Source organism: Pristiophorus japonicus, chromosome 24 (assembly GCF_044704955.1).
Source record: "Pristiophorus japonicus isolate sPriJap1 chromosome 24, sPriJap1.hap1, whole genome shotgun sequence".
Lineage (NCBI taxonomy): Eukaryota > Metazoa > Chordata > Chondrichthyes > Pristiophoridae > Pristiophorus > Pristiophorus japonicus.
Window position 1 is genome coordinate 14,688,620 of NC_092000.1, and position 24,200 is coordinate 14,712,819.

Below are 24,200 nucleotides of genomic sequence, written 5' to 3' on the forward strand. Positions count from 1 at the left end.
CAGCACCTCCCAAACCCGTGACCTCTACCCCCTAGAAGGACAAGGGCAGCAGGCGCATGGGAACACCACCACCTCCACGTTCCCCTCCCAGTCACACATCATCCGGACTTGGAAGCATATCGGCCGTTCCTTCATCGTCGCTGGGTCACAATTCTGGAATTCCCTCACTAACAGCACTGTGGGAGCACCTTCACCACACGGGACTGCAGCGGTTCAAGGCGGCGGCTCACCACCACCTTCTCAAGGGCGATTAGGGATTGGCAATAAATGCCGGCCTTGCCAGCGACGCCCACATCCCATGAATACATTTTTAAAAATTGATCTCCTCTGAACAATGCAACTTCAATCACCACTTGCAGTAAAGCATTCCCTTTCCTAATAAGCCTTTACCTGAAAAAAAAAACCCTTGGACCTCCCATTTTTGCCAATGTACTGGTCAATCATTATTAGCCTTTATTATTTAACCTCTCAAACCTTTGCATACTACATAACATGTACTGATTTTATACAGCGTCAGAAGAGACACTGCAGTAAAGTGCTAGAGGAAGTATTCTATATTTATAATATAATGATTAGCCCGTTCAATAATGATTCACACTGATTGACAAAGTGGTGTGATCGTTTCGCACTGGTACAGTCATCTCTAATTAACACAAGCCGCACTCAAAATCACAAGGTAGATACTAATCCAAGGGATAGAATTTCCGATGAGCCCCTCAAGGCCCGATTGCCCGCTGAGAAAAAACGCTAATTTTTCCTGAGTAACGCTGGCGAGAATTTCCATTTTTATGGTTTAAAGTAATTAAAACTAATCCCCCGGCAAGAAAATGGGCGTTGCACACTCATTGCCGGCAGTTTTCTCAGTGGGTAAGTGGAAACTTAGTCATATGGGCAGTCGTTACCGCAATGGATAGTAAGTATTTAAAATTTAGTCCGAGGCTGTGTTTTGGGCCTAGGGAGTGGGGAAACTTTTTTTTTTAAATTTCAATAAAAGAAAAAAGAAAAACATATAGAGCATTCCCCAGACAGTTTTAACCCTAATCGCCGTTTTAAAATAAAAAATAAATAAATAAGGAACCTTTAGCTTAGCTTTCTTTGCAGGGTTCCCCCTTACCGCCCTGCTTAAGCAACTTTTACAGGCCCGTTCCCTCGGCGATCGGGACATCAGTGGTCGAGGCCAAACTTACACCCTGGCGACTTTTCTCAGTTTGTTCCCCGGCGGGCGTGTTCAGATGTGGGCGATACCATGAAAAAAAACTCAGGAGGAAACTTGCGCCAGGCGGAAAAACAGCTCTACCGCCGAGAAAAGACAGGAAAATCTAGCCCCATGTCTCAGCTCACAGAATACAGCACAAAAGGAGGCCATTCGGCCCATCGAGCCTGTGCCGGCTCGGTGGTAAGAGCTCTCCGATTAGTCCCACTCCCCCATAGCTCTTCAAACTTTCCCCCTTCGAGTATTTATTCAATTCACTTTTGAAAGTTACTACTGCATCTGCTTCCACCGCCCTTTCAGGCAGCGCGTTCCAAATCACAACGTATCAGGAAAGGTATACACTTCTACCTAAAGGTCCCTTTCTCTGCCACCTCCTCTCGAGGCAAAGGCAGTAGGGAGGCGATCTTCTCCCTACCTTGTCACCAGAGAAACCAGCAAACTCCAACAACTTCAGGATCCGTGTGGGAAACAGAGACAAGGTCTGAGGACAAAACAAAAGACAAGTAAAAGAAAAAGCTCTTTACAGCCAATGAAGTACTTTTGAAGTGTAGTCACTGTTGTAATGTGGGAAACGCAGCAGCCAATTTGCGCACAGCAAGCTCCCACAAACAGCAATGTGATAATGACCAGATCATCTGTTTTTTTGTTATGTTGATTGAGGGATAAATATTGGCCCCAGGACACCTCCCCCTGCTCTTCTTCAAAATAGTGCCATGGGATCTTTTACATCCACCTGAGAGAGCAGACGGGGCATCGGTTTAATGTCTCATCCGAAAGACGGCCCCTCCGACAGTGCGGCGCTCCCTCAGCACTGCACTGGGAGTGTCAGCCTAGATTTACGTGCTCAAGCCCCTGGAGTGGGACTTGAACCCACAACCTTCTGACTCAGAGGCGAGAGTGCTGCCCACTGAGCCACGGCTGGCACCCGATGTGTCGGTGAATCTAATTTCTTTGAGAACAGTTCAATCTTTTTATTGAGAGCAGTGACAAGCTGCTCTGTGCGCCACGCATCCTCGCACGTCCCCCTCGCGCCCCCACGCACTCCCCACGCCCCCCTCGTGCCCCCACCTTGCTCCTGCACACCCCCTTCTCGCTCCCTCGCTCACCCAAGCGCCCCGATCGTGCCTCCTCACTCCCCCATGCCCCCCACTCGCTCACCCACGCCCCCCACTCGCTCACCCACGCCCCCCCCTCGCTCACCCACGCCCCCCCTCGCTCACCCACGCCCCCCCCTCGCTCACCCACGCCCCCCCCCTCGCTCACCCACGCCCCCCTCGCTCACCCACGCCCCCCTCGCTCACCCACGCCCCCCTCGCTCACCCACGCCCCCCTCGCTCACCCACGCCCCCCTCGCTCACCCATGCCCCCCCCCTCGCTCACCCACGCCCCCCCCTCGCTCACCCACGCCCCCCCCTCGCTCACCCACGCCCCCCCTCGCTCACCCACGCCCCCCCCCTCGCTCACCCACGCCCCCCCCTCGCTCACCCACGCCCACCCCCCTCGCTCACCCACGCCCCCCTCGCTCACCCACGCCCCCCCCCTCGCTCACCCACGCCCCCCCCCCTCGCTCACCCACGCCCCCCCCCTCGCTCACCCACGCCCCCCTCGCTCACCCACGCCCCCCCCCTCGCTCACCCACGCCCCTCTCGCTCACCCACGCCCCCCCCTCGCTCACCCACGCCCCCCTCGCTCACCCACGCCCCCCCCCTCGCTCACCCACGCCCCCCTCGCTCACCCACGCCCCCCCCCTCGCTCACCCACGCCCCTCTCGCTCACCCACGCCCCCCCCTCGCTCACCCACGCCCCCCCCTCGCTCACCCTCGCCCCCTCCTCGCTCACCCATGCCCCCCTCGCTCACCCACGCCCCCCTCGCTCACCCATGCCCCCCCTCGCTCACCCACGCCCCTCTCGCTCACCCACGCCCCTCTCGCTCACCCATGCCCCCCCTCGCTCACCCATGCCCCCCTCGCTCACCCACGCCCCTCTCGCTCACCCACGCCCCCCTCGCTCACCCACGCCCCTCTCGCTCACCCACGCCCCCCTCGCTCACCCACGCCCCTCTCGCTCACCCACGCCCCCCTCGCTCACCCACGTCCTCCCTCGCTCACCCACGCCCCCCCTCGCTCACCCATGCCCCCCTCGCTCACCCACGCCCCCCTCGCTCCCCCACGCCCCCCTCGCTCCCCCACGCACCCCCTCACTCTCCTGCGCCATCCTCACTCACCCATGTGCCCCCTCACGCCCCCTCGCTGTCCCCCTCGCGCCCCCTCACCCCCCATGCCGCCCCCTCACTCGCTCCCTCACTCCCCTCTCGCCCCCAGCCATGAGGAGTTGCAGTGAGCCCCCGCTTGTTACGAGCCACTTCCAGACTCCACCTTACCAGGTTAAACGCGCCAATTCCCAAAGAGACGCCTCCTTCTAAATGGGGGTGATTCGGGCCTTTGCTGAAGAGGTTTGACTGCAAAAAATTATGGAGCTCCCTGTAAACAACAAAGGAAAAGCAAACGTTGTCAGGCGCACACAGTTAGGATCGCGATTTCTCCTCCCTAGTTTCTGTTGCTGATCACTATCCAGCGGCCCCGACTGGAGGTGGGGGTGGGGGGGGGGAAGACATGGTAGAACTTGGCAGTGATGCCTGGGAGGTCGACAAGCCTGCTGACACTCGCTATGAAGGTCGACACATGAAGAATGGACACATGGAAGAAACGGCAAAGAGTGACCAACATCTTCCAGCCACCATCATCATAGGCAGTCCCTCGAGTCGAGGATGACTTGTTTCCACGTCAAAATGTTCACAGGTGTTTCGAGGAAGGACCTAAAATGCCAGATCCCAAACTAAATCCAGAAGGGTGGAAGATACCTGTGCGTGGATTTTTTTAACGTGGGGTGGCCGTTGCACACCAGCCACCACACGGGCTCGACAGAGCTAGGTCTTGGTCCAGTGGCAAGGATTAACCAAGACGACTAGAGACCTGCTCTGCTGCACGAGCCTAGTGCGCACACATATCGCAGTGTGGGCTGGGCCCGTGCTGCCCCTGGGCCCCTTGCCTCTCCTGGGCCCCGATCATGGCCCTCTACATTCTCTCGCCGCTCCTTCGCCCCGACCTCGCTGCTCCTGCTGTACCTGCCCACGCTCCGACCTGGAACTTTGTGACATCCCTCTTCGCTGACCAGTACCTCAGGGACAACAACTTGTATTTATGTTTCTGAGTATTACAGAACAGTTACAGCACAGAAACAGGCCATTCGGCCCAACAGCTCCGACTCTGTGCCGGTGTTTGTGCTCCACACGAGCCTCCTCCCACCCCTCTTCATCTCACCCCATCAACATATCCCTCCGTTCCTTTCTCCCTCATGTGTTTATCCCGCTTCCCCTTCAATGCATCCATGCTATTTGCCTCAATCCCTGTGGCAGCGAGTGCCACATTCGCACCGCTCTCTGGGTAAAGAGGTTTCTCCTGAATTCCCCATTGGCTTCATAATCATAGAAACATACAGCACAGGGGAGGCCATTCGGCCCATCGTGTCAGTGCCAGATGAAAAAGAGCCATCCGGCCCAATCCCACTCTCCAGCTCTTGCTCCATAGCCCTGCAGGATACGGCACTTCAAGAGCCAATCCATTGACTATCTGATATTTATGGCCAGTAGTTCTGGTCTCGCCCGCAAGTGTAAACATCACACAGGAACTTTAATGTAGTAAACCCTCCCGAGGCCCTTCACAGGAGCAATTACCAGACAAGAAATTGGCATCGTGCCAAAAGACATTAGGACCGGTGACCAAAAGGAAGGAGTCAAGATCTTGAAGAGCAGGAGGGGTGAAAATTGCCAGCGACACACTGAAAGAGAAATCTGAACTCACTTGTAAATCATGAAGCTGTTCCTGACTTTAATCCCGCCCTTGATGAAGCTGACCATGTTCTCATCCTGAAAACACAAGGATAGGGGCGGAGGAGTTCACAGTTCAACACCAGCAGTGCTCCTTTCGTATTAAATATCGAGTTTCGTCGCCAAGAGTGTGCAGAAACCAAGCGCAGGCAACGGAAAGAGCGTGCGGCAAACCAGACTCCCCACCCACCCTTTCCCTCAACCACTATCTGCCCCACCTGTGACAGGGACTGTGGTTCTCGTATTGGATTGTTCAGCCACCTAAGGACTCATTTTAAGAGTGGAAGCAAGTCTTCCTCGATTCTGAGGGACTGCCTATGACTGAATGAATGGGTATAAAGAACATCTAATTCCAGGGATGGCTGGACTGTCATATGAGGAGAGACTGGATCAACTGGGCCTGTATTCACTGGAGTTTGGAAGGATGAGAGGGGATAGAAACGCATAAGATTCTGATGGGACTGGATAGGTTAGATGCGGGAAGAATGTTCCTAATGTTGGGGAAGTCTAGAACCAGGAGACATAGTCTTAGAATAAGTGGTAGGCCATTTAGGACCGAGATGAGGAGAAACTTCTTCAATCAGAGAGTTGTTAACCTGTGGAATTCCCTACTGCAGAGAGTTGTTGATGCCAGTTCATTGGATATATTCAAGAGGGAGTTAGATATGGCCCTTACGGCTAAGGGGATCAAGGGGTATGGGGAGAAAGCACGAAAGGGGTACTGAGGGAATGATCAGCCATGATCTTATTGAATGGTGGTGCAGTCTCGAAGGGCCGAATGGCCTACTCCTGCACCTATTTTCTATGTTTCTTTGTAACATCAGAATTTAGCAAAGAAGGACTTGCATTCTGTGGCTCAGGTAAGCCTTTTAAAGCGAGGACTGTGGGATCGTCCCCTCAGTAAGCCCAACCACAGGTCACAATTTAATACTGTTTGGTCGGGGAACTTGGCAAATGGTGACGTGTTTTTAAGTTTGGCTCCAGGCCGGAAGCACCAAGTGAGTGGGCTCCCTTTTCCCTTCACATTACCCTGCATGTGCAGCCAAGTGCGATGGACAAAACGTGCGTTAGACATGACCGGGGGAGGGGGGGAATCCGGTTGGTTGCCGCCTCTGGTCATGCCAAGGAGGAGCGGCAATGGCGGCGGGAATCATTTCTGAGCGGGCGGCGCGTGGCCGGGACATTCGGTGCCGGTTTTAACGGGGGGGGGGGCGCGCGGGGGATGCGGAGCATTACCGCCCTGGAGGGGGCGAGCCGGTGTGCAACGCCCCCTGGTGGCGACACCGTTTCAGAATTTGTATTCCGGGAGAGGCCCGTAGCGCCCCCTAGTGGGACCGCCTGGGAAAGCGGGCGGTCCGAGCAGTACCGGCCACGGCGAGGGAAGGAATGTCCACCCGAGGTAAAGGTGATTGGTTTGTATTTTTGCGAGTTATGTTTATGTGGGGTGAGTAAGATATTGGGAATGCTTTTGGTGGGTTTTTTTTTTAAACCGATTAATTTTTTTTCCCCACAGAAGCCTCTCTTGGGGCGCTCCGAGGCCGGCTGTTTAGCTCGGGATTGTCCCATGCTCAGCCGGCCTGGCGCCTTGAGAGAGATGTGGAACGCTTGCCGTAGCGCCATACTCAGGGCCCAGCCCGGTGAATTTTGCGGCTGCAGGCGCAAACCATTAACGCCGCAAAATTTACCGCCCCGTCGCCATTAGCCCCCAACCGAATTTCCACTCAATCTCTTTAAAGAGAGACTTGCATTTCTTTAGACTGCAGGAAGCCCAAAAGCCCTTCACAGCCAATGAAGTACGTCGCAAGTGTAGTCACTGTTGTAAATGTAGGAAACGCGGCAGCCAATTTGTGCACAGCAAGCTCCCACAAACAGCAATGAGAGAATGGCCACATAATCTGTTTTAGTGATATTGCTTGAAGGTTGGATAAATATTAACCCAGGACACCAGGGATAACTCCCCTGCTCCTCTTCGAAATAGCGTCACGGGATCTTTTACATCCACCTGAGAGCGCGGGCGGGGCCTTGATCAACAGAGAACTAGTTAAACATGCAGCGTCAATAAAGGCAAGGTCTAATGTTGACATCTTCACACGGTGTCAGAGCAGCGACATCTCAGTGATAGTTCAAAGACCATAGGTGAACAGCAAGCTGCTTTATCTGATAATGGTTGGCCACTCTTACCTGTAGGAACGTGAGGGCTGCTCTCTGCAGTAAACACTCTGCATAGCAGACCTCCGCATGGACCTCCTCTGTAAAACAAACCAGGCCCATCAAATCGGCACAACGCCAGGTAAGTGACAACATTAACCCTTGCAGTCCCGTGTTTGCCATTTATATTATAAATACAGCAAGCCAGTTGTGGATCCATGGGGTGGTTGTACTCCAACAACTACCACCACTTGTATTTATATAGCGCCTTTTAACATAGTAAAACGTCCCAAGGCGCTTCACAGGAGTGTTTTAAGACAAAACAAATAAATTTGACACGGACCCACATAAAGGGGAAATTAGCGCGGGTGAAAGAGGTAGGTTTTAAGGAGCGTCTTAAAGGAGGAAACAGAGGTAGAGAGGTTTAGGGAGGGAGTTCCAGAGCTTGGGGCCCAGGCAACAGAAGGCACGGCCACCGATGGTTGAGCGATTATAATCACGGATGCCCAAGAGGGCAGAATTTGAGGAGCGCAGACATCTCGGGGGGGTATGTGGGGTTGGAAGAGATTACAGAGATAGGGAGGGGGCTAAGGCCATGGAGGGATTTATAAACAAGGATGAGAATTTTGAAATCGGGGCGTTGCTTAACCGGGAGCCAATGTAGGTCAAGCGCGCACAAGGGGTGATGGGTGAGCGGGATTTGGTGCGAGTTAGGACACCTCTAGTTTACGTAGGGTAGAATGGGAGAGGCCAGCCAGGAGTGCGTTGACGTAGTCAGGTCTAGAGGTAACAACGGTATGGATGAGTGTCAGCTTGGCTCAACAATAGCTCCCTTGCAACGTCTAATCGAGGCTAACACCAAACAGTGCAGACGTCTTGATTGTGGATAGGTGCTGCGAGGCCCCGTCCGCCTGTTCAGACGAATGTAACGATTGGAAAATGCCACAACTCAAAGAAGGGCAGGGGAGTTCCCACAGTGCCCTGGCCAGCATTCATCTCTCAACCAGCATCAACAAATTGCGGTTTGTGGGACCTTGCTGTGCACAAAATGGCTGCCGTGTTTGCCGTCATTTGTGACAACACTTAATAAAGAAATGAATTGACCGCAAGAGCTTCGTGATGAGCAGAGGACATGAAAAGTGTGATATAAAGGCAGGTTCTTTCTTTCATTGACTAGGGGACATTGCCGGTTAATTGAGAGTATCTCTGGTTTTCACATTTAAATTTAATTAACAACCAGATTACTCTAATCAGAATCTAAATGGCATTTGGATAAAATACTTCAGAAGGTAAGATAAGAAAGCACAAAGGGCCATTGCAACCACATACTATCCATTGTAGACTCCACCCAAGCCCATTTGAACTGTTGAGGAAAGACTGGGTAAAATTCCTCTCTCCCCCAGTAACTGTATCTACCCATCGGAATAAAATAGCTTGTATTTGTAAAAGGGTCCTTGGTTCACTGTCATGTGGACAAACATCTAGCCAACTCTCATACAGAATGATCTCACAAACAGAAAACACCACCAAATAATCGGCTCTGGGTGGTGTTGGTTATAACTTAGGAGCCGATGTAGGTCAGCGAGCACAGAGGGTGATAGGAGTTAGGACACGGGCAGCCGAGTTTTAGATCACCTCCAGTTTACATAGGGTAGAATGTGGGAGGTCAGCCAAGAGTGCGTTGGAATAGTCAAGTCTAGAGGTTACAAAGGCATGGATGAGGGTTTCAGCAGTGAAATGAGGGGGTTGAGGGGAGATGAGGGGGTTACCTTATAATGATAGATTGAGTAGACTGGGTCTTTACTCGTTGGAGTTCAGAAGGATGAGGGGTGATCTTATAGAAACATTTAAAATAATGAAAGGGATAGACAAGATAGAGGCAGAGAGGTTGTTTCCACTGGTCGGGGAGACTAGAACAAGGGGCAACAGCCTCAAAATACGGGGGAGCCAATTTAAAACCGAGTTGAGAAGGAATTTCTTCTCCCAGAGGGTTGTGAATCTGTGGAATTCTCTGCCCAAGGAAGCAGTTGAGGCTGGCTCATTGAATGTATTCAAATCACAGATAGATAGATTTTTAACCAATGAGGGAATTAAGGGTTATGGGGAGCGGGCGGGTAAGTGGAGCTGAGTCCACGGCCAGATCAGCCATGATCTTGTAGAATGGCGGAGCAGGCTCAAGGGACTAGATGGCCTACTCCTGTTCCTAATTCTTATGTTCTTATGTTCTTATGAATGAGCTGAGGCAGGGGCGGAGGCGGGCGATGTTACGGAGGTGGAAATAGACGGTTTTAGTTATGCTGCGGGTATGTGGCCGGAAGCTCATTTCAGGCTCAAATATGACGCCTCCAATCCCATTAAAGCACGTTGCAGAATTGTCCATTTGTGGGCTGGCACCTGGAAGGCTTCCGATTGTCGTAAGAAACCGAAGAGAAAGATACTGCCACCCCTCCCTGACCTGGCCTAGCAGCGACTCCAGACCCACGTCACGTGGCTCATTCTCAATGCCCTAAGAAGTATCCTAGGAAGTCGCTCAGTTGTAAGACCAATTGTTTGCAGCAGTTCGAGAAGGCAGCGGCTCACCACCACCTTCTCAACTCAACTAGGGATGGGCAATAAATGATGGGCAATAAACGCCAGCCTTGCCAGTGTCGCCCACACCCAGGGAACAAATAGAAAGATGGTTATTTTCACGGCTTTAACACATAACCACAGTAGGTTGATCAACGCGCAGCGAGGAACCTCTTGGGATTAGCCACAGGATGTCGTACTATGACTTTCATCGAGAATGAAGAAAGATGTTGATACTGGCGGAGCAGACGCGAGGGAAGTTTAGCTTACTTCTGCTCCTATATCTTATCCTGTGTTGATGCTGAATGGAAGGAGCTTTACTCGGCATCGAAAACTTGCTGGAAAAGCTCTGGAATTCCCTCCCTGAACCTCTCCGCCTCCCTACCTCGCCCTCCTCCTTTAAGATGCTCCTTAAAACTGCTTTGATCAAGCTTTGGATCACCTGCCCGAACAGCTGCCGCCGTGGCTCAGTGTCAAGATTTGTTTGATACGGCGTTTGGAGCGCCGTGGGATGTTTTACTGCCTTTTCTGCACTGTATAAATACAACTCGTTGTAAACTTCTATAAATAGTACAGCAATTAACCTCTTCATCTCCGAGATCGCGTTTTCTTTGCAGGTCACAGCAACACAAACCTTCTGTGAAGTGGTCTCCAGCCGGTTTGTTCACAAGACTCGAGAGGGAACCCACGACAGTCGACTTCTTTCGAAACCTGTTGGAAACAAGCGGCCTATTAGGGCAGGCTGTCCAGTTGGGCACTCCGGCCGTCGGAGTTGTAATGCATCGCTCCGCCTAGTGGACAACTGTGGTAATGCAACTGTTGATGTATAATAATAAAAGGTCAGGTCAGCTGACAAGTGCCTGTGTTAAGAGCCACCTTTTAAGTGTGTGTTTGTGATGTTGTAGAGAATCTATCACATTGGCGACGAGGATGGGATAATCGGATTCCCTAGCTGAAATTTTTGAGGGTGGATCATCCAATCAAACAACAGAGACTTTTGAGAGGTCCTTTGTTTGGCAGCACAGCTAAAAATCCAAGGTAAATTACCCTCCAGCTCCTGATTTACGGTTACTTTAGAATCATCATCCAACCTTGCCATTCCATCTGACTTAGGTACTACAACAGTGGGTGTAGCCCAATTACATAGATCTATCTTAGAGATAATGTTCTCAGTCTCTAGTCTTTTGAGTTCTTGCTCAACTTTCTCCTCGAGTGCGTATGGTACGGTACATTGGTCTGGCGTCCTTCTGTACTCTGACAGGAGTCTCACCAGCCACATCACACATTTGGAAAAACGCACGACCTCAGCCCATGAAAAAAGAAAACAAAAGATTTGCATTTATACTGCGCCTTGTATACGTCCGGTGGTCGTGAAAGGCGCTATATAAATGCAAGTCCTTTTTTCTTTCTTTCACGACCTCGTGACGTCCCAAAGTATTTTAAAGGCAATGAAGTACGTTTTGGAGTGTAGTCACTGAGGGGTGTTGCTCCGCCGGGATCAATATGCACAGAAGTGAGACCTGTGATTGTCACAGGTCAGCTTAATTTGGCTTCATTGCAAATTGGGTTTTATCATAATTCCCGTTGGTTGGAATGCTTCTGTGGGGAAACCTACTTTTGAGCCAGTTTTACATCCTAGCATTTTTACTGGTTTTATTCTTTTACATTGTACTTTAAAGGTGAGAGTTAATAAGGGGTATGGAGAGAACGCGGGAAAGGGGTACTGAGGTTAAATGATCAGCCATGATCTTACTGAATGGCGGTGCAGGCTCGAAGGACCGAATGGCCTACTCCTGCACCTAATTTCTATGTTTCTATGGAAACGCGGCAGTCAATTTGCGCACAGCAAGCTCCCGCAAACAGTAATGTGATAATGACACAGATAATCTGTTTTAGTTACATTGGTTGAGGGATAAATATTGGCCCAGGACACCGGGGTAACTCCCCCAGCTCTTCTTCAAAATAGTGCCATGGAATCTTTTATGTCCGCCTGAAAAGGCAGACAGGGCCTCGGTTTGATGTCTCATCTGAAAGACGGCACCTCCGACAGTGCAGCACACCCTCAGCACTGCACTGGGAGTGTCAGCCTAGATTTATGCGCTCAAGTCCCTGGAGTGGGACTTGAACCCACAACCTTCTGACTCCGAGGCGAGTGTGCTGCCCACTGCATATTTAATCCCTTCAAGCTTTTATCCAATTCATTTTTAAAGGCCACTCTTGAATCTTGCTCCAACACCATTCCAGATCCTAACAGTCCACGTTAACAAAAATGTCTTCACGACGCCTCCAGTTCTTTTGCCAATCACCTTAAATCTGTGCCCTCTGGTTCTCGACCCTTCCGCCAATGGGAACAGTTTCTCTCTATCCCACTCTGTCCAGACCCCTCACGATTTTGAACGCCTCGATCAAATCTCCTCTCAACCTTCTCTGCTCCAAGAAAAGCAGCCCCAGCTTCTCCAGTCTCTCCACGTAACTCGAAGTCCCTCATCCCTGGAACCATTCTAGTAAATCTCCTCTGCGCCCTCTCCAAGGCCTTGACATCCTTCCTAAAGTGGTGCCCAGGATTGAGTAGAATTCTCCAGCAGAGGGTCGAACCAGTGTTTTAGAAAGGTTAGTGAACAAAAGTCCTGGAGTATCTGAACATACACCCAACCCCTCTCTTCCCAATTTATACCAAAATTAGTCAAACACAAATAGTTTAGTAAACTATTCTAAACACACGCAGACATTAAGTTTAGTTGAATAAAAGTTGGCTTAGCTGGGAGACACACTGGCGGAGTATACCCCTCCAGCTAGTGACACAGGACACTGTGTCCATTTCACAGTCTCCATTTCCTGAAATCATCGAACCTGCACATCGCAACTCCCTCTCACCCACTAGCCAGTCATTATTTCTTTAGTTTTAAGGGATTTTCTTTGGTGAATTTTGCTATCATCAACGTGGGGAGATGTCAGTGTTGGGGAATTAAAGACTTTTACACTCTTTAACCAAGCAGCAGAACTGAGCTCTCCCAAATCAAGTACAACACGGCTTAGATACAGTATAGAGCTCCCCCTACACTGCCCCATCCCAGGTCAGGTACAGCACGGCTTAGATACAGGATAGAGCTCCCCCTACACTGCCCCATCACAGGTCAGGTACAGCACGGCTTAGATACAGGATAGAGCTCACACTACACTGCCCCATCCCAGGTCAGATACAGCACAGCTTAGATACAGGATAGAGCTCACACTACACTGCCCCATCCCAGGTCAGGTACAGCACGGCTTAGATACAGTATGGAACTCCCCTTACACTGCCCCATTCCCGATCTCTCTCCAGTGATTCCTGATGGGAAGTGTGCAGTTGGGAAGCATGGCAAGACAGGATCAGGCTCAACTGTGGCATTCCTCATGATTAAACAGCCCACTGAGGAGCACTGCCTAATGCGCAATGCCCTTCAATATGAAGCACCAACATTAGTGTCCTCGACCAGGCCAACATCCCCAGCATTGAAGCACTGACCACACTTGATCAGCTCTGCTGGGCAGTCCACATTGTCCGCATGCCAAACACGAGACTCCCAAAGCAAGCGCTCTACTCGGAGCTCCTTCACGGCAAATGAGCCAAAGGTTGGCAGAGGAAACCCGCAAAGCCTCCCTGATAAAGTGCAACATCCCCACCGACACCTGGGAGATCCTGGCCAAAGCCCGTCCTAAGTGGAGGAAGTACATCCGGGAGGGCGCTGAGCACTTCGAGTCTCGTCGCCGAGAGCATGCAGAAACCAAGCGCAGGCAGCGGAAGGAGCGTGCGGCAAACCAGACACCCCACCCACCCCTTTCCTCAACGACTGTCTGTCCCACCTGTGACAGGGACTGTGTTTCTCGTATTGGACTGGTCAGCCACCTAAGGACTCATTTTAAGAGTGGAAGCAAGTTTTCCTCGATTCCGAGGGACTGCCTATGATGATGATCTACATGATGCACTGGAGGACTGCCGAAGATGACCCCAGCAAAGCGTCAGTAGAAACATAGAAACATAGAAACTAGGTGCAGGAGTAGGCCATTCGGCCCTTCCAGCCTGCACCGCCATTCAATGAGTTCATGGCTGAACATTCAACTTCAGTACCCCATTCCTGCTTTCTCACCATACCCCTTGATCCCCCTAGTAGTAAGGACTTCATCTAACTCCCTTTTGAATATATTTAGTGAATTGGCCTCAACAACTTTCTGTGGTAGAGAATTCCACAGGTTCACCACTCTCTGGGTGAAGAAGTTTCTCCTCATCTCGGTGCTAAATGGCTTACCCCTTATCCTTAGACGGTGACTCCTGGTTCTGGACTTCCCCAACATTGGGAACATTCTTCCTGCATCTAACCTGTCTCAACCCGTCAGAATTTTAAACGTTTCTATGAGATCCCCTCTCATTCTTCAGAACTCCAGTGAATACAATCCCAGTTGATCCAGTCTTTCTTGATATGGCAGTCCCGCCATCCCGGGAATCAGTCTGGTGAACCTTCGCTGCACTCCCTCAATAGCAAGAATGTCCTTCCTCAAGTTAGGAGACCAAAACTGTACACAATACTCCAGGTGTGGCCTCACCAAGGCCCTGTACAACTGTAGCAACACCTCCGTGCCCCTGTACTCAAATCCCCTCGCTATGAAGGCCAACATGCCATTTGCTTTCTTGACTGCCTGCTGTACCTGCATGCCAACCTTCAATGACTGATGTACCATGACACCCAGGTCTCGTTGCACCTCCCCTTTTCCTAATCTGTCACCATTCAGATAATAGTCTGTCTCTCTGTTTTTACCACCAAAGTGGATAACCTCACATTTATCCACATTATACTTCATCTGCCATGCATTTGCCCACTCACCTAACCTATCCAAGTCACTCTGCAGCCTCATAGCATCCTCCTCGCAGCTCACACTGCCACCCAACTTAGTGTTATCCGCAAATTTGGAGATACTACATTTAATCCCCTCGTCTAAATCATTCCTGTGCCCTCCTGTGCAGCAGAGCCAGCCACGGTGCCATGAACTTGGCTGCTGCTGCCCTCCCCTGATGAGTCATCCCCCTCAACAGCACTCAAAGCACTGTATCTGTTTTGCAGGGGGATGACCACAGGGGACCCCTGCACTACCTTCCTTGCACTGCTTTTCCTGCTGGTCTTCCATTCCCTGCAATTCCTACTCTGACTAGCACGTGGCACTAGTAGCAATCCCGAGATTGCTACTTTTGAGGTCCTACCTCAGTGCCGGGAAGGGAGCAAAAAAGCGGATCAAAGTTAGCACAACATTCAAACCCAGGTCCCCGAGGCAAAAGCTGGCATTGGGTCATTCATAAACCATTACGTCAGCCTTCAAAAGCCAAAACTATCAACAGTTGGCGCCTGTTGAGTATAATAGCCATACTCTGTCAAAATGATTGTGGCCTGGGAACGAGACTATTCTTATCCGTATGTAAATAACTTCAGGCAAATACAGGGTTTATGAGGCTCCTGTATAAGCTGTGCTGTGAACTGACAGAGAACACTCACATTATGGCTAACCAACACTACACTGTCCAAATTAATGAATCTTTTTTTTTATCTGTGGATTCCCTTTTAAAGGATAGAATGACACAGCCTTCCACTGAAAAGTAAACCAACTGGCCCACACGCAACATCACGGACTCTACATTTCCACAGTTAGAGCATCAGCTTGGCTCAACAATAGCTTCCTTGCCTTGGAGTCAGAAGTTGTAAGTTCAAGAAAGACTTGCATTTCAATAACGTCTTTCACGACCACCAGACGTCTCAAAGCGCTTTACAGCCAATGAAGTACTTTTGGAGTGCAGTCACTGTTGTAATGTGGGAAGCGCAGCAGCCAATTTGCGCACAGCAAGCTCCCACAAACAGCAATGTGATAATGACCGGATATTCTGTTTTTTTGTTATGTTGATTGAGGGATAAATATTGGCCCAGGACACTGGGGATAACTCCCCTGGCTCTTCTTCGAAATAGTATCGTGGGATTTTTTTTTTACACCCACCTGAGAGAGCAGACGGGGCCTCGGTTTAACGTCTCATCCGAAAAACGGCACCTTCGACAGTGCGGCACTCCCTCAGCACTGCCCTGGGGAATGTCAGCCAACACTTTTGTGCTCAAGTCTCTGGAGTGGGACTTGAACCCACAACTTCCTGACTCAGGAGGCGAGGGTGCTGTCCACTGAACCACGGCTGCAACGTCTAATCTAGGCTGACACTAAACAGTGCGGACTTCTTGATTGTGGATAGGAGATGCTTTGCAGTTGAGACGAGGCCCCGTCCGCCTGTTCAGATGGATGTAAAGATTGGAAAATGCCACAACTCAAAGAAGGGCAGGGGAGTTCTCACAGTGCCCTGGCCAGCATTCATCTCTCAACCAGCATCAACAAATTGCGGTTTGTGGGACCTTGCTGTGCACAAAATGGCTGACGCGCTTGCCTACATTGGTGACAACACTTAAAAAAGAAATTAATTGGCCGCCAAGAGCTTCGTGATGAGCAGAGGACATGAAAAGTGTGATATAAAGGCAGGTTCTTTCTTTCATTGACTAGGGGACATTGCCGGTTAATTGAGAGTATCTCTGGTTTTCACATTTAAATTTAATTAACAACCAGATTACTGTAATCAGAATCTAAATGGCATTTGGATAAAATACTTCAGAAGTTAAGATAAGAAAGCACAAAGGGCCATTGAGGCCATTGTAGACTCCACCCAAGCCCATTTGAACTGTTGAGGGAAGACTGGGTAAAATTCCTCTCTTCCCCAGTAACCGTATCTATCCATCGGAATAAAATAGCTTGTAGTTGTAAAAGGGTCCTCGGTCACTGTCATGTGGACAAACATCTAGCCAACTCACATACAGCAAGATCTCACAAACAGAAAACACCACCAAATAATCGGTTTGGGTGGTGTTGGTTCTAACTTAGGAGCCGATGTAGGTCAGCGAGCACAGCGGGTGATGGGTGAGCGGGACTGGGTGCGAGTTAGGACATGGGCAGCCGACTTTTGGATCACCTCTAGTTTACGGAGGGTAGAACGTGGGAGGCCGGCCGGGAGTGCGTTGGAATAGTCACGTCTGGAGGTAACAAAGGCATGGATGAGGGCTCCAGCAACGGACCCTCACTCGATCCCCCTCCCCCGTAGTGCCATACCTTTGACAAATCTCCTGTGCTTCTTTCATCGTGTGACCGGCACTGATGATGTCATCGTGTTCAAAGGTCATCATTGCCTGCATTTCCAAAATGGTGGCATATATCAGAGCATGGTACATGCTCTCCTTTACCCTGTCAAACAAACAAGAGATACGTTATTGAACCTGGCGTCAGCACCTCTGAATCAGAAGACATTAGAGTCGGAGCACATTTTCTCAGCTGACGCCCCAGTGCAGCACTGTCAGAGAAGCCATCTTTCAAATGTAATGCTAAACGAAGGCGCTATCTACTTGCTCAGGCCAGTCTCCGCCCCTGCTTCAGCTCATCCGCTGCTGAAGCCCTCATCCGTGCCTTTGTTACCTCCAGACCTGACTATCCCAACGCACTCCTGGCCGACCTCCCACGTTCTACCCCACGTAAACTTGAGGTGATCCAAAACTCAACTGCCCGTGTCCTAACTCGCACCAAGTCCCATTCACCCATCAGCCCCTGTGCTCGCTGACCTTCATTGGTTCCCGGTCCAGCAACACCTCAAATGTAAAATCCTAGTCCTTCTGTTCCAATCCCTCCATGGCCTCGCCCCCTTCCCTATACTTGTTAACTCCTCCAGCTCTAAAATGCTCCAGGTGCCTAGGCTCCAGGCTCTGGAATTCCCTCCCTAAACCGCTCCGCATCTCTCCTTCTCTCTCCTCCTTTAAGACGCTGCTTAAAACCGACCGAACTATCCCAATATCCCATGCAGCTCGGTGTCAATTTTCTTTCATAATCGCTGCTGTGAAGCGCCTTGGGATGTTTTACTACATTAAAGGCGCTATATAAATGCAACTTATTGTTTGACATGGCACTACTCAAAGCAGGGCACCGAGTTCTCCTGGGCCCTAGCCAACAATTTATTCAGGATTTACAGCACAGAAACAGACCATTTGGCCTAACCAGTCCATGCCGGCGTTTATGCTCCACTCGAGCCTCCTCCCGTCTTTCCTCATCTAAATCTATCAGTAAAACCCTCTATTCCCTTCTCCCTCATATGTTTGTCCAGCCTCCCCTTAAATGCATCGATACTATTCGCCTCAACCACTCTCTGGGTGAAGAAGTTTCTTCTGAATTCACTATTGGATTTCTTGGGGACTATCTTATATTGATGGCCTCTAGTTATGCTCTTCCCCACAAGTGGAAACATTCTCTCTGTATCCACTCGATCAAAACCTTTCATCATTTTTAAAGACCTCTATTAAGTCGCCCCTCAGCCTTCCTTTTCCAAGAAAAAAAAGAGACCCTTCCTGATGTGTATACCCTCGCATTTCTGGTACCATCCTTGTAAATCTTCTCTGCACCCTCTCCGGTGCCTCTATATCCTTTTTATAAAATGGTGACCAGAACTGTACGCAGTGTGGTCTAACCAAGGTCCAATACAGCTTTAGCATAACTTCCCTACTTTTCAATTCTATACCTCAAGAAGTAAACCCTGGCCTCAACCAGCACAGGTACTACCAAAAACAGATTATCCACGGCTTTGTTCATTTGATTGTGGGATCGTGCTGTGTGCAAAATCAGCGCGCGTTAGCGCTTTTTGCTTACTGCAGCGACTGCACTTCAAAAAAAGAATCCATTAGTTGTAAGTTTACACTGTGACATTCTGAGGGCTTGGTGAGGTTTGATATACATGCAAGTTTTTCCCTTCAGGATTAGGTGACAGATTTAAATACAAGCGCCGTCTCCATGGAAACAAAGACCATGACCGGATAGTTCCCAGGGTGCGGCCCAAAGGACGATGAGAATTGGAAAAAGCCATGGGTTGTACCTGCCTGGCAGTTGTACCCGATACTGACGGAAGTTCATCGAACCGCGACATCAACTCTGTTTCTCTCTGACCACCCCCCCAACCCCCTCACCACCCCCCCACCCCCCTCCCCAACCCCCTCCCCCTTCCCACCACCCCCCCACCCCCCTTCCCACCACCCCCCCACCCCCTCCCCCTTCCCACCACCCCCCCACCCCCTCCCCCTTCCCACCACCCCCCCACCCCCTCCCCCTTCCCACCACCCCCACTTCCCACCACCCCCTCCCCACCCCCCTCCCCCTTCCCACCATCCCCTCCCCACCACCCCCCCCTTCCCACCACCCCCTCCCCCTTCCCACCACCCCCACCACCCCCTCCCCACCCCCCCACCCCCTCCCCCTTCCCACCACCCCCTCCCTACCCCCCCACCCCCCTCCCCAACCCCCTCCCCTCCCCACCCCCCCCACCAAACCCCAACCCCCTCACCACCCCCCTCCCCCACCCCCCCAACCTCCTCACCACCCCCCCCTCCCCAAACCCCTCCAAACCCCTCCCCACCCCAACCCCCTCCCCACCCCCCCAAACCCCAACCCCCTCCCCACCCCCCAAACCCCAACCCCCTCCAAACCCCTCCCCACCCCCCACCCTAACCCCCTCCCCACCCCCCCAAACCCTAACCCCCTCCCCCCCACCCACTCCCCACCCCCCCCAAACCCCAACCACCACCCCACCCCCCCAACCCCCTCCCCACCAAGTTTTTATTTTCTGTTTTTATTTTGTATTTGGTTCCGGGGCGGTTTTTGCACCTTACAGGCCTCCCCCTAACCCGATGATAAAATCCCGGCGCGGTACTGATGACGTCATCAGGCCATGACCTCTGAACTTAAAGTAGGCCACCCCTGCCTGTAGCGGGAGCCCCGACTGTGTTGCAAATCGGCGGAGATGATGAAATCGTCAAAACTGACGGGGAAGAAGTGCAACTTTAGGGGAGGTACGGCAATCAGCCGAATACTGACCCCCTCCCACGCACCCTTCCCGCTGACCCAGGGGGTTACAATCCAGCCCAGAACTCACAGTCATTTTCTGCTTTTATTTAACATTTCCAGCATCCGCAGTGTTTTTCTTGTATATCTGACAATGTGTTTCTTTCACATCCTGAGCCGCCCCGATGTGTGTGAGAACATCACCGCAGGTCGAGGCTATAAACAGAGCTGGAGCGCCAGGCCCTGGAACATCGTGGGTGGAGGTGCGGCGAATGAGGGTACGGGGCCCAGGAGAGGCGAGGGCCCAGGTTCAGCACGGGCCCAGCCCACACTGCGATATGTGTGCACCATATGTAGGCCCATGCAGCAGAGCAGGTCTCCAGTCGTCCTGGTTAACCCTTGCCACTGGACCGAGACCGAGCTCTGTCGAGCCCGTGTGGTGGCTGGTGTGCAACGGCCAGCCTACGTTAAAAAAATCCACGCACAGGCATCTTCCACCCTTCAACATGTAGTTCGGGACCTGGAATATTAGGTCCTTCATTAAAACACCCGTGAACTCATCCCTTTTTGGCGTGGAAGCAAGTCATCCTCGATACGAGGGACTGCCTACGATGACGTCGACCCGACAGTGTCAGCTGTGGCTCAGTGGGCAGCACTCTCTCGCCTCGGAGTCAGAAGGTTGTGGGTTCAAGTCCCACTCCAGGGACCTGAGCACATAAATCTAGGCTGCCCCACTTTCACCTTATTCCGCGTTATTGCTTTTGATTGGGTAGCTGCCCTCCTCAATGTTGCCCTCGTTGTATACGGAGCTACAGGTGATTCTCGGCTGCCATTCTACAGATAACATGGTCCCAATTGACACCTAGTCATCCGGGGAAGCATGCTGAGTTGAGGCGAGCTGCTTCTCCAAGTCAGAGGGTTGTGATTCAAGTCCCATTCCAGGAGAACATAAATCTAGGCTGACACTCCTAGTGCACTGCTGAGGGAGTGCTACACTGTCAGAGGTGCCGTCTTTCAGATGAGACATTAAAACCCCGACTGCTCTCTCAGGCGGACATTAACGATCCCGCGGCACTATTTCGAAGAAGAGCAGGGGGTGTTCTGGGGCCAATATTTATCCCTCAATCCACATAACAAAAAAAACAGATTATCTGGGCTGTAAAGCGCTTTGAGACGTCCGGCGTTCGTGAAAGGCGCTATATAAATGCAAGTCTTTCATCGCCAGTCGTCAAACCTGCCTCCAGGGCATATCTCCTTCAGAGACATTACCCTCTTCTCCTTCTCCGAGGGTGGTCATTCCTGCTGGAGTACATATTTCGTCAGGCACCCACTGACTTTCCCACATGTTTCTCCCCCTAAATTAGATTGTGTTTTAAAAACTGAGTTTTGATTGCCTCCCCAGAAGATCACATGGTTTCAGGTGGGGTGGAGAGCTTATATATTGTGATACCCTTATGTGGGACGATGACAACAAGTATTTATATAGCGCCTTTAACCTAGTAAAAATATCCCACGGTGCTTCACAGCAGTGTATCAGCAATTTCCAGGGGCTCAAGACTGTAGTGCTGTTAGAATCAGCTTAAGTGATGTGTCCTTTGGCTTGACAGGCACAAGCAAATTTTTCAGGGTTTCATACACCTCGGGCCCTGCTTCAGTTAAGAAAATAGCCCGTTTTCTTTCCAACAACACCCGGTTAGGGTTTTCATCATCGGGGAATTCGATGATACTATTTGCAGTGAAAAACATTTCTAGCCGCTGCACATACGCTCTGAAACTTTCACGGTCGCGTTGAAACTCCCCCAAGCGCCCTATTATTCCCATAGGCGCGGCCACCTGGACTCTGGCAGTTCAGCCAAGTGTGCTTGTAATTTACCTTGGATTTTTAGCTGTTAATCAAAACAGAGAAGCTCCCAAAGTCTCTCTGTCAGTTGGCCGAATCATCCACCAACAAAAATTTCAGCTAGGTTATCCAAATATCCTATCCTTGTCACCAAGGTTATGTTTTCAGTACGACATCACAAACACATAGGCTGTAAGATGGCTGATAAGTTCAGGAAGCCAGTGAGGTAACTCTCTTGTTATTGTTGTTAACAACAATGGCTGCAATGCCACAGTAGCTCACTGGGTGGAGCTATATATATTACAGAAACATCTAAGGAGATGTTAGGGCAGATGAGATATAGATTTTAAGCAGCGTCTTCAAGGAGGAAAGAGAGGTATAGAGAAGCGGAGAGGTTTAGGGAGGGAATTCCAGAGCTTAGGGCCCCAGGCAGCTGAAGGCACGGCCACCAATGGTGGAGCAATGAAAATCGGGAATGCTCAAGAGGGCAGAATTAGAGGAGCATGAGGCAGAAGTTGTGGGACTGGAGGGGGTTCTGGAGATGGGAAGGGGTGAGGCCATGGAGGACGGGAAGGATGGAGCAATGGGCCGTTTCCTGACCCTAGTTGTTAGGATGTTCGTATCTCACATGGACACACCCCGTGTGAATGGTGGGTTGGGGTGGGCTATTTCGGCATGGCAACTGTCACACCCGAGTCCAATCCCTTCCTCACCCAACGTCCACATGCACGTACCTTCCAGCAGAGGTCGCTGGTTAGCAATCAGGAGCCGGAGCCCTGGCTGATGAACATAAGAACATAAGAAATATGAGCAGGAGTCGGCCATTCGGCCCCTCGAGCCTGCTCCGCCATTTACTAAGATCATGGCTGATCTTCTACCTCAACTCAACTTGCCTGCAGCACTGTCCCCATATCCTTTGATTCCCTTAATACTCAAAAATGTATCGATCTCTGTCTTGAATATACTCAACGACTGAGCCTCCACAACCCTCTGGGGTAGAGAATTCCAGAGATTCACCACCCTCTGAGTGAAGAAATTTCTCCTCATCTCAGTCCTAAATGGCTGACTCCTTCTGCATAACGCCCTGATCGCCGAAATTACACGCGCTATACAAACGCAAGTTCCAGGTCTATCGTGACACCCATACTGCCACTGCGGGGATCACCAGACCCAACACAGTGGGGGGGGGGGGGGGGGGAGGGTGCAAATTGATGGTGGGATCTTCTTTTTTGGTCTGTCTCGGTGCCGCACTGGATGTTGCATAAACCTGTGGGGGGCGCTGGACTTGGAGGGGTTGGTGATTCGGGACCGGCTCACTCCTGCTCCCAAAATTCAGTCTAAAGTCGTAAGAACATGAGAAATAGGAGCAGGAGTAGGCCATACGAGCCCCTCGAACCTGCTCCGCCATTTAATACCATCATGGCTGATCCGACCATGGGCTCAGGTCCACTTCCCTGTCCGCTCCCCATACCCCTTATCCCCTTATCGGTTAAGAAACTGTCTATTTCTGTCTTAAATGTATTCAATGTCCCGGCTTCCACAGCTCTCTGAGGCAGCGAATTCCACAGATTTACAATCCTCAGAGAAGAAATTCCTCCTCATCTCAGTTTTCAATGGGCGGCCCCTTATTCTAAGATCATGCCCTCTAGTTCTAGTCTCCCCCATCAGTGGAAACATCCTCTCTGCATCCACCTTGTCAAGCCCCCTCATAATCTTATACGTTTCGATAAGATCACCCGAATTCCAATGAGTAGAGGCCCAACCTCCTCAACCTTTCTTCATAAGTCAACCCCCTTCATCTCCAGAATCAACCTCGTGAACCTTCTCTGAACTGCCTCCAATACAAGTATATCCTTTCGTAAATATGGAAACCAAAACTGCACGCAGTATTCCAGGTGTGACCTCACCAATACCCTGTATAATTGTAGCAAAACTTCCCTGCTTTTATACTCCATCCCCTTTGCAATAAAGGCCAAGATTCCATTGGCCTTCCTGATCACTTGCTGTATCTGCATACTATCCTTTTGTGTTTCATGCACAAGTACCCCCAGGTCCCGCTGTACTGTGGCACTTTGCAATCTTTCTCCATTTAAATAATAACTTGCCCTTTGATTTTTTTTCTGCCAAAGTCACGTTACTTGTCCGACTAACGGCTCCATCTGTGCCCCCAACAAATCACACTGCAGCCTTCGATTTACAGATCAAAGAATCATAGAAATTTACAGCACGGAAGGGGGCCATTTCGGCCCATCATGTCCATGCCGGCCAACCAATAGCTACCCAGCCTAATCCCACTTTCCAGCTCTCGGTCCGTAGCCCTGCAGGTTACGGCACTTCAAGTGCACATCCAAGTACTTTTTAAATGTGCTGAGGGTTTCTGCCCCACCACCCTCTGGTTGAAGAAATTTCCCCTCAAATCCCCTCTAAACCTCCAACCAATTACTTTAAATCTATGACCCCTGGTTGTTGACCCCTCTGCTCAGGGAAATAGGTCCTTCCTATCCACTCTATCCAGGCCCCTCATAATTTTATACACTTCGATAAGGTCTCCCCTCAGCCTCCTCTGTTCCAACGAAAACAACCCTAGACCAACATTCTGGGCATCATGTGATATGACTGAC

The 24,200-nt window shown here is 50.9% G+C and overlaps 1 protein-coding gene across 1 annotated transcript in view; it reads right to left on the bottom strand.

Annotated features, from left to right (window-relative positions):
* Positions 1-24,200, bottom strand: part of LOC139237819 (tetratricopeptide repeat protein 39A-like) — a 46,285-nt gene that overhangs the window by 14,504 nt on the left and 7,581 nt on the right. The window contains exons 2-7 of the mRNA XM_070867047.1: positions 16,977-17,108; positions 10,450-10,526; positions 7,281-7,348; positions 5,074-5,138; positions 3,594-3,693; positions 1,629-1,694 (exon numbers count right to left, since the gene is read on the bottom strand). Coding sequence (XP_070723148.1) covers positions 1,629-1,694; positions 3,594-3,693; positions 5,074-5,138; positions 7,281-7,348; positions 10,450-10,526; positions 16,977-17,108 — 508 coding nt within the window. The remainder of the gene's footprint in view (positions 1-1,628; positions 1,695-3,593; positions 3,694-5,073; positions 5,139-7,280; positions 7,349-10,449; positions 10,527-16,976; positions 17,109-24,200) is intronic.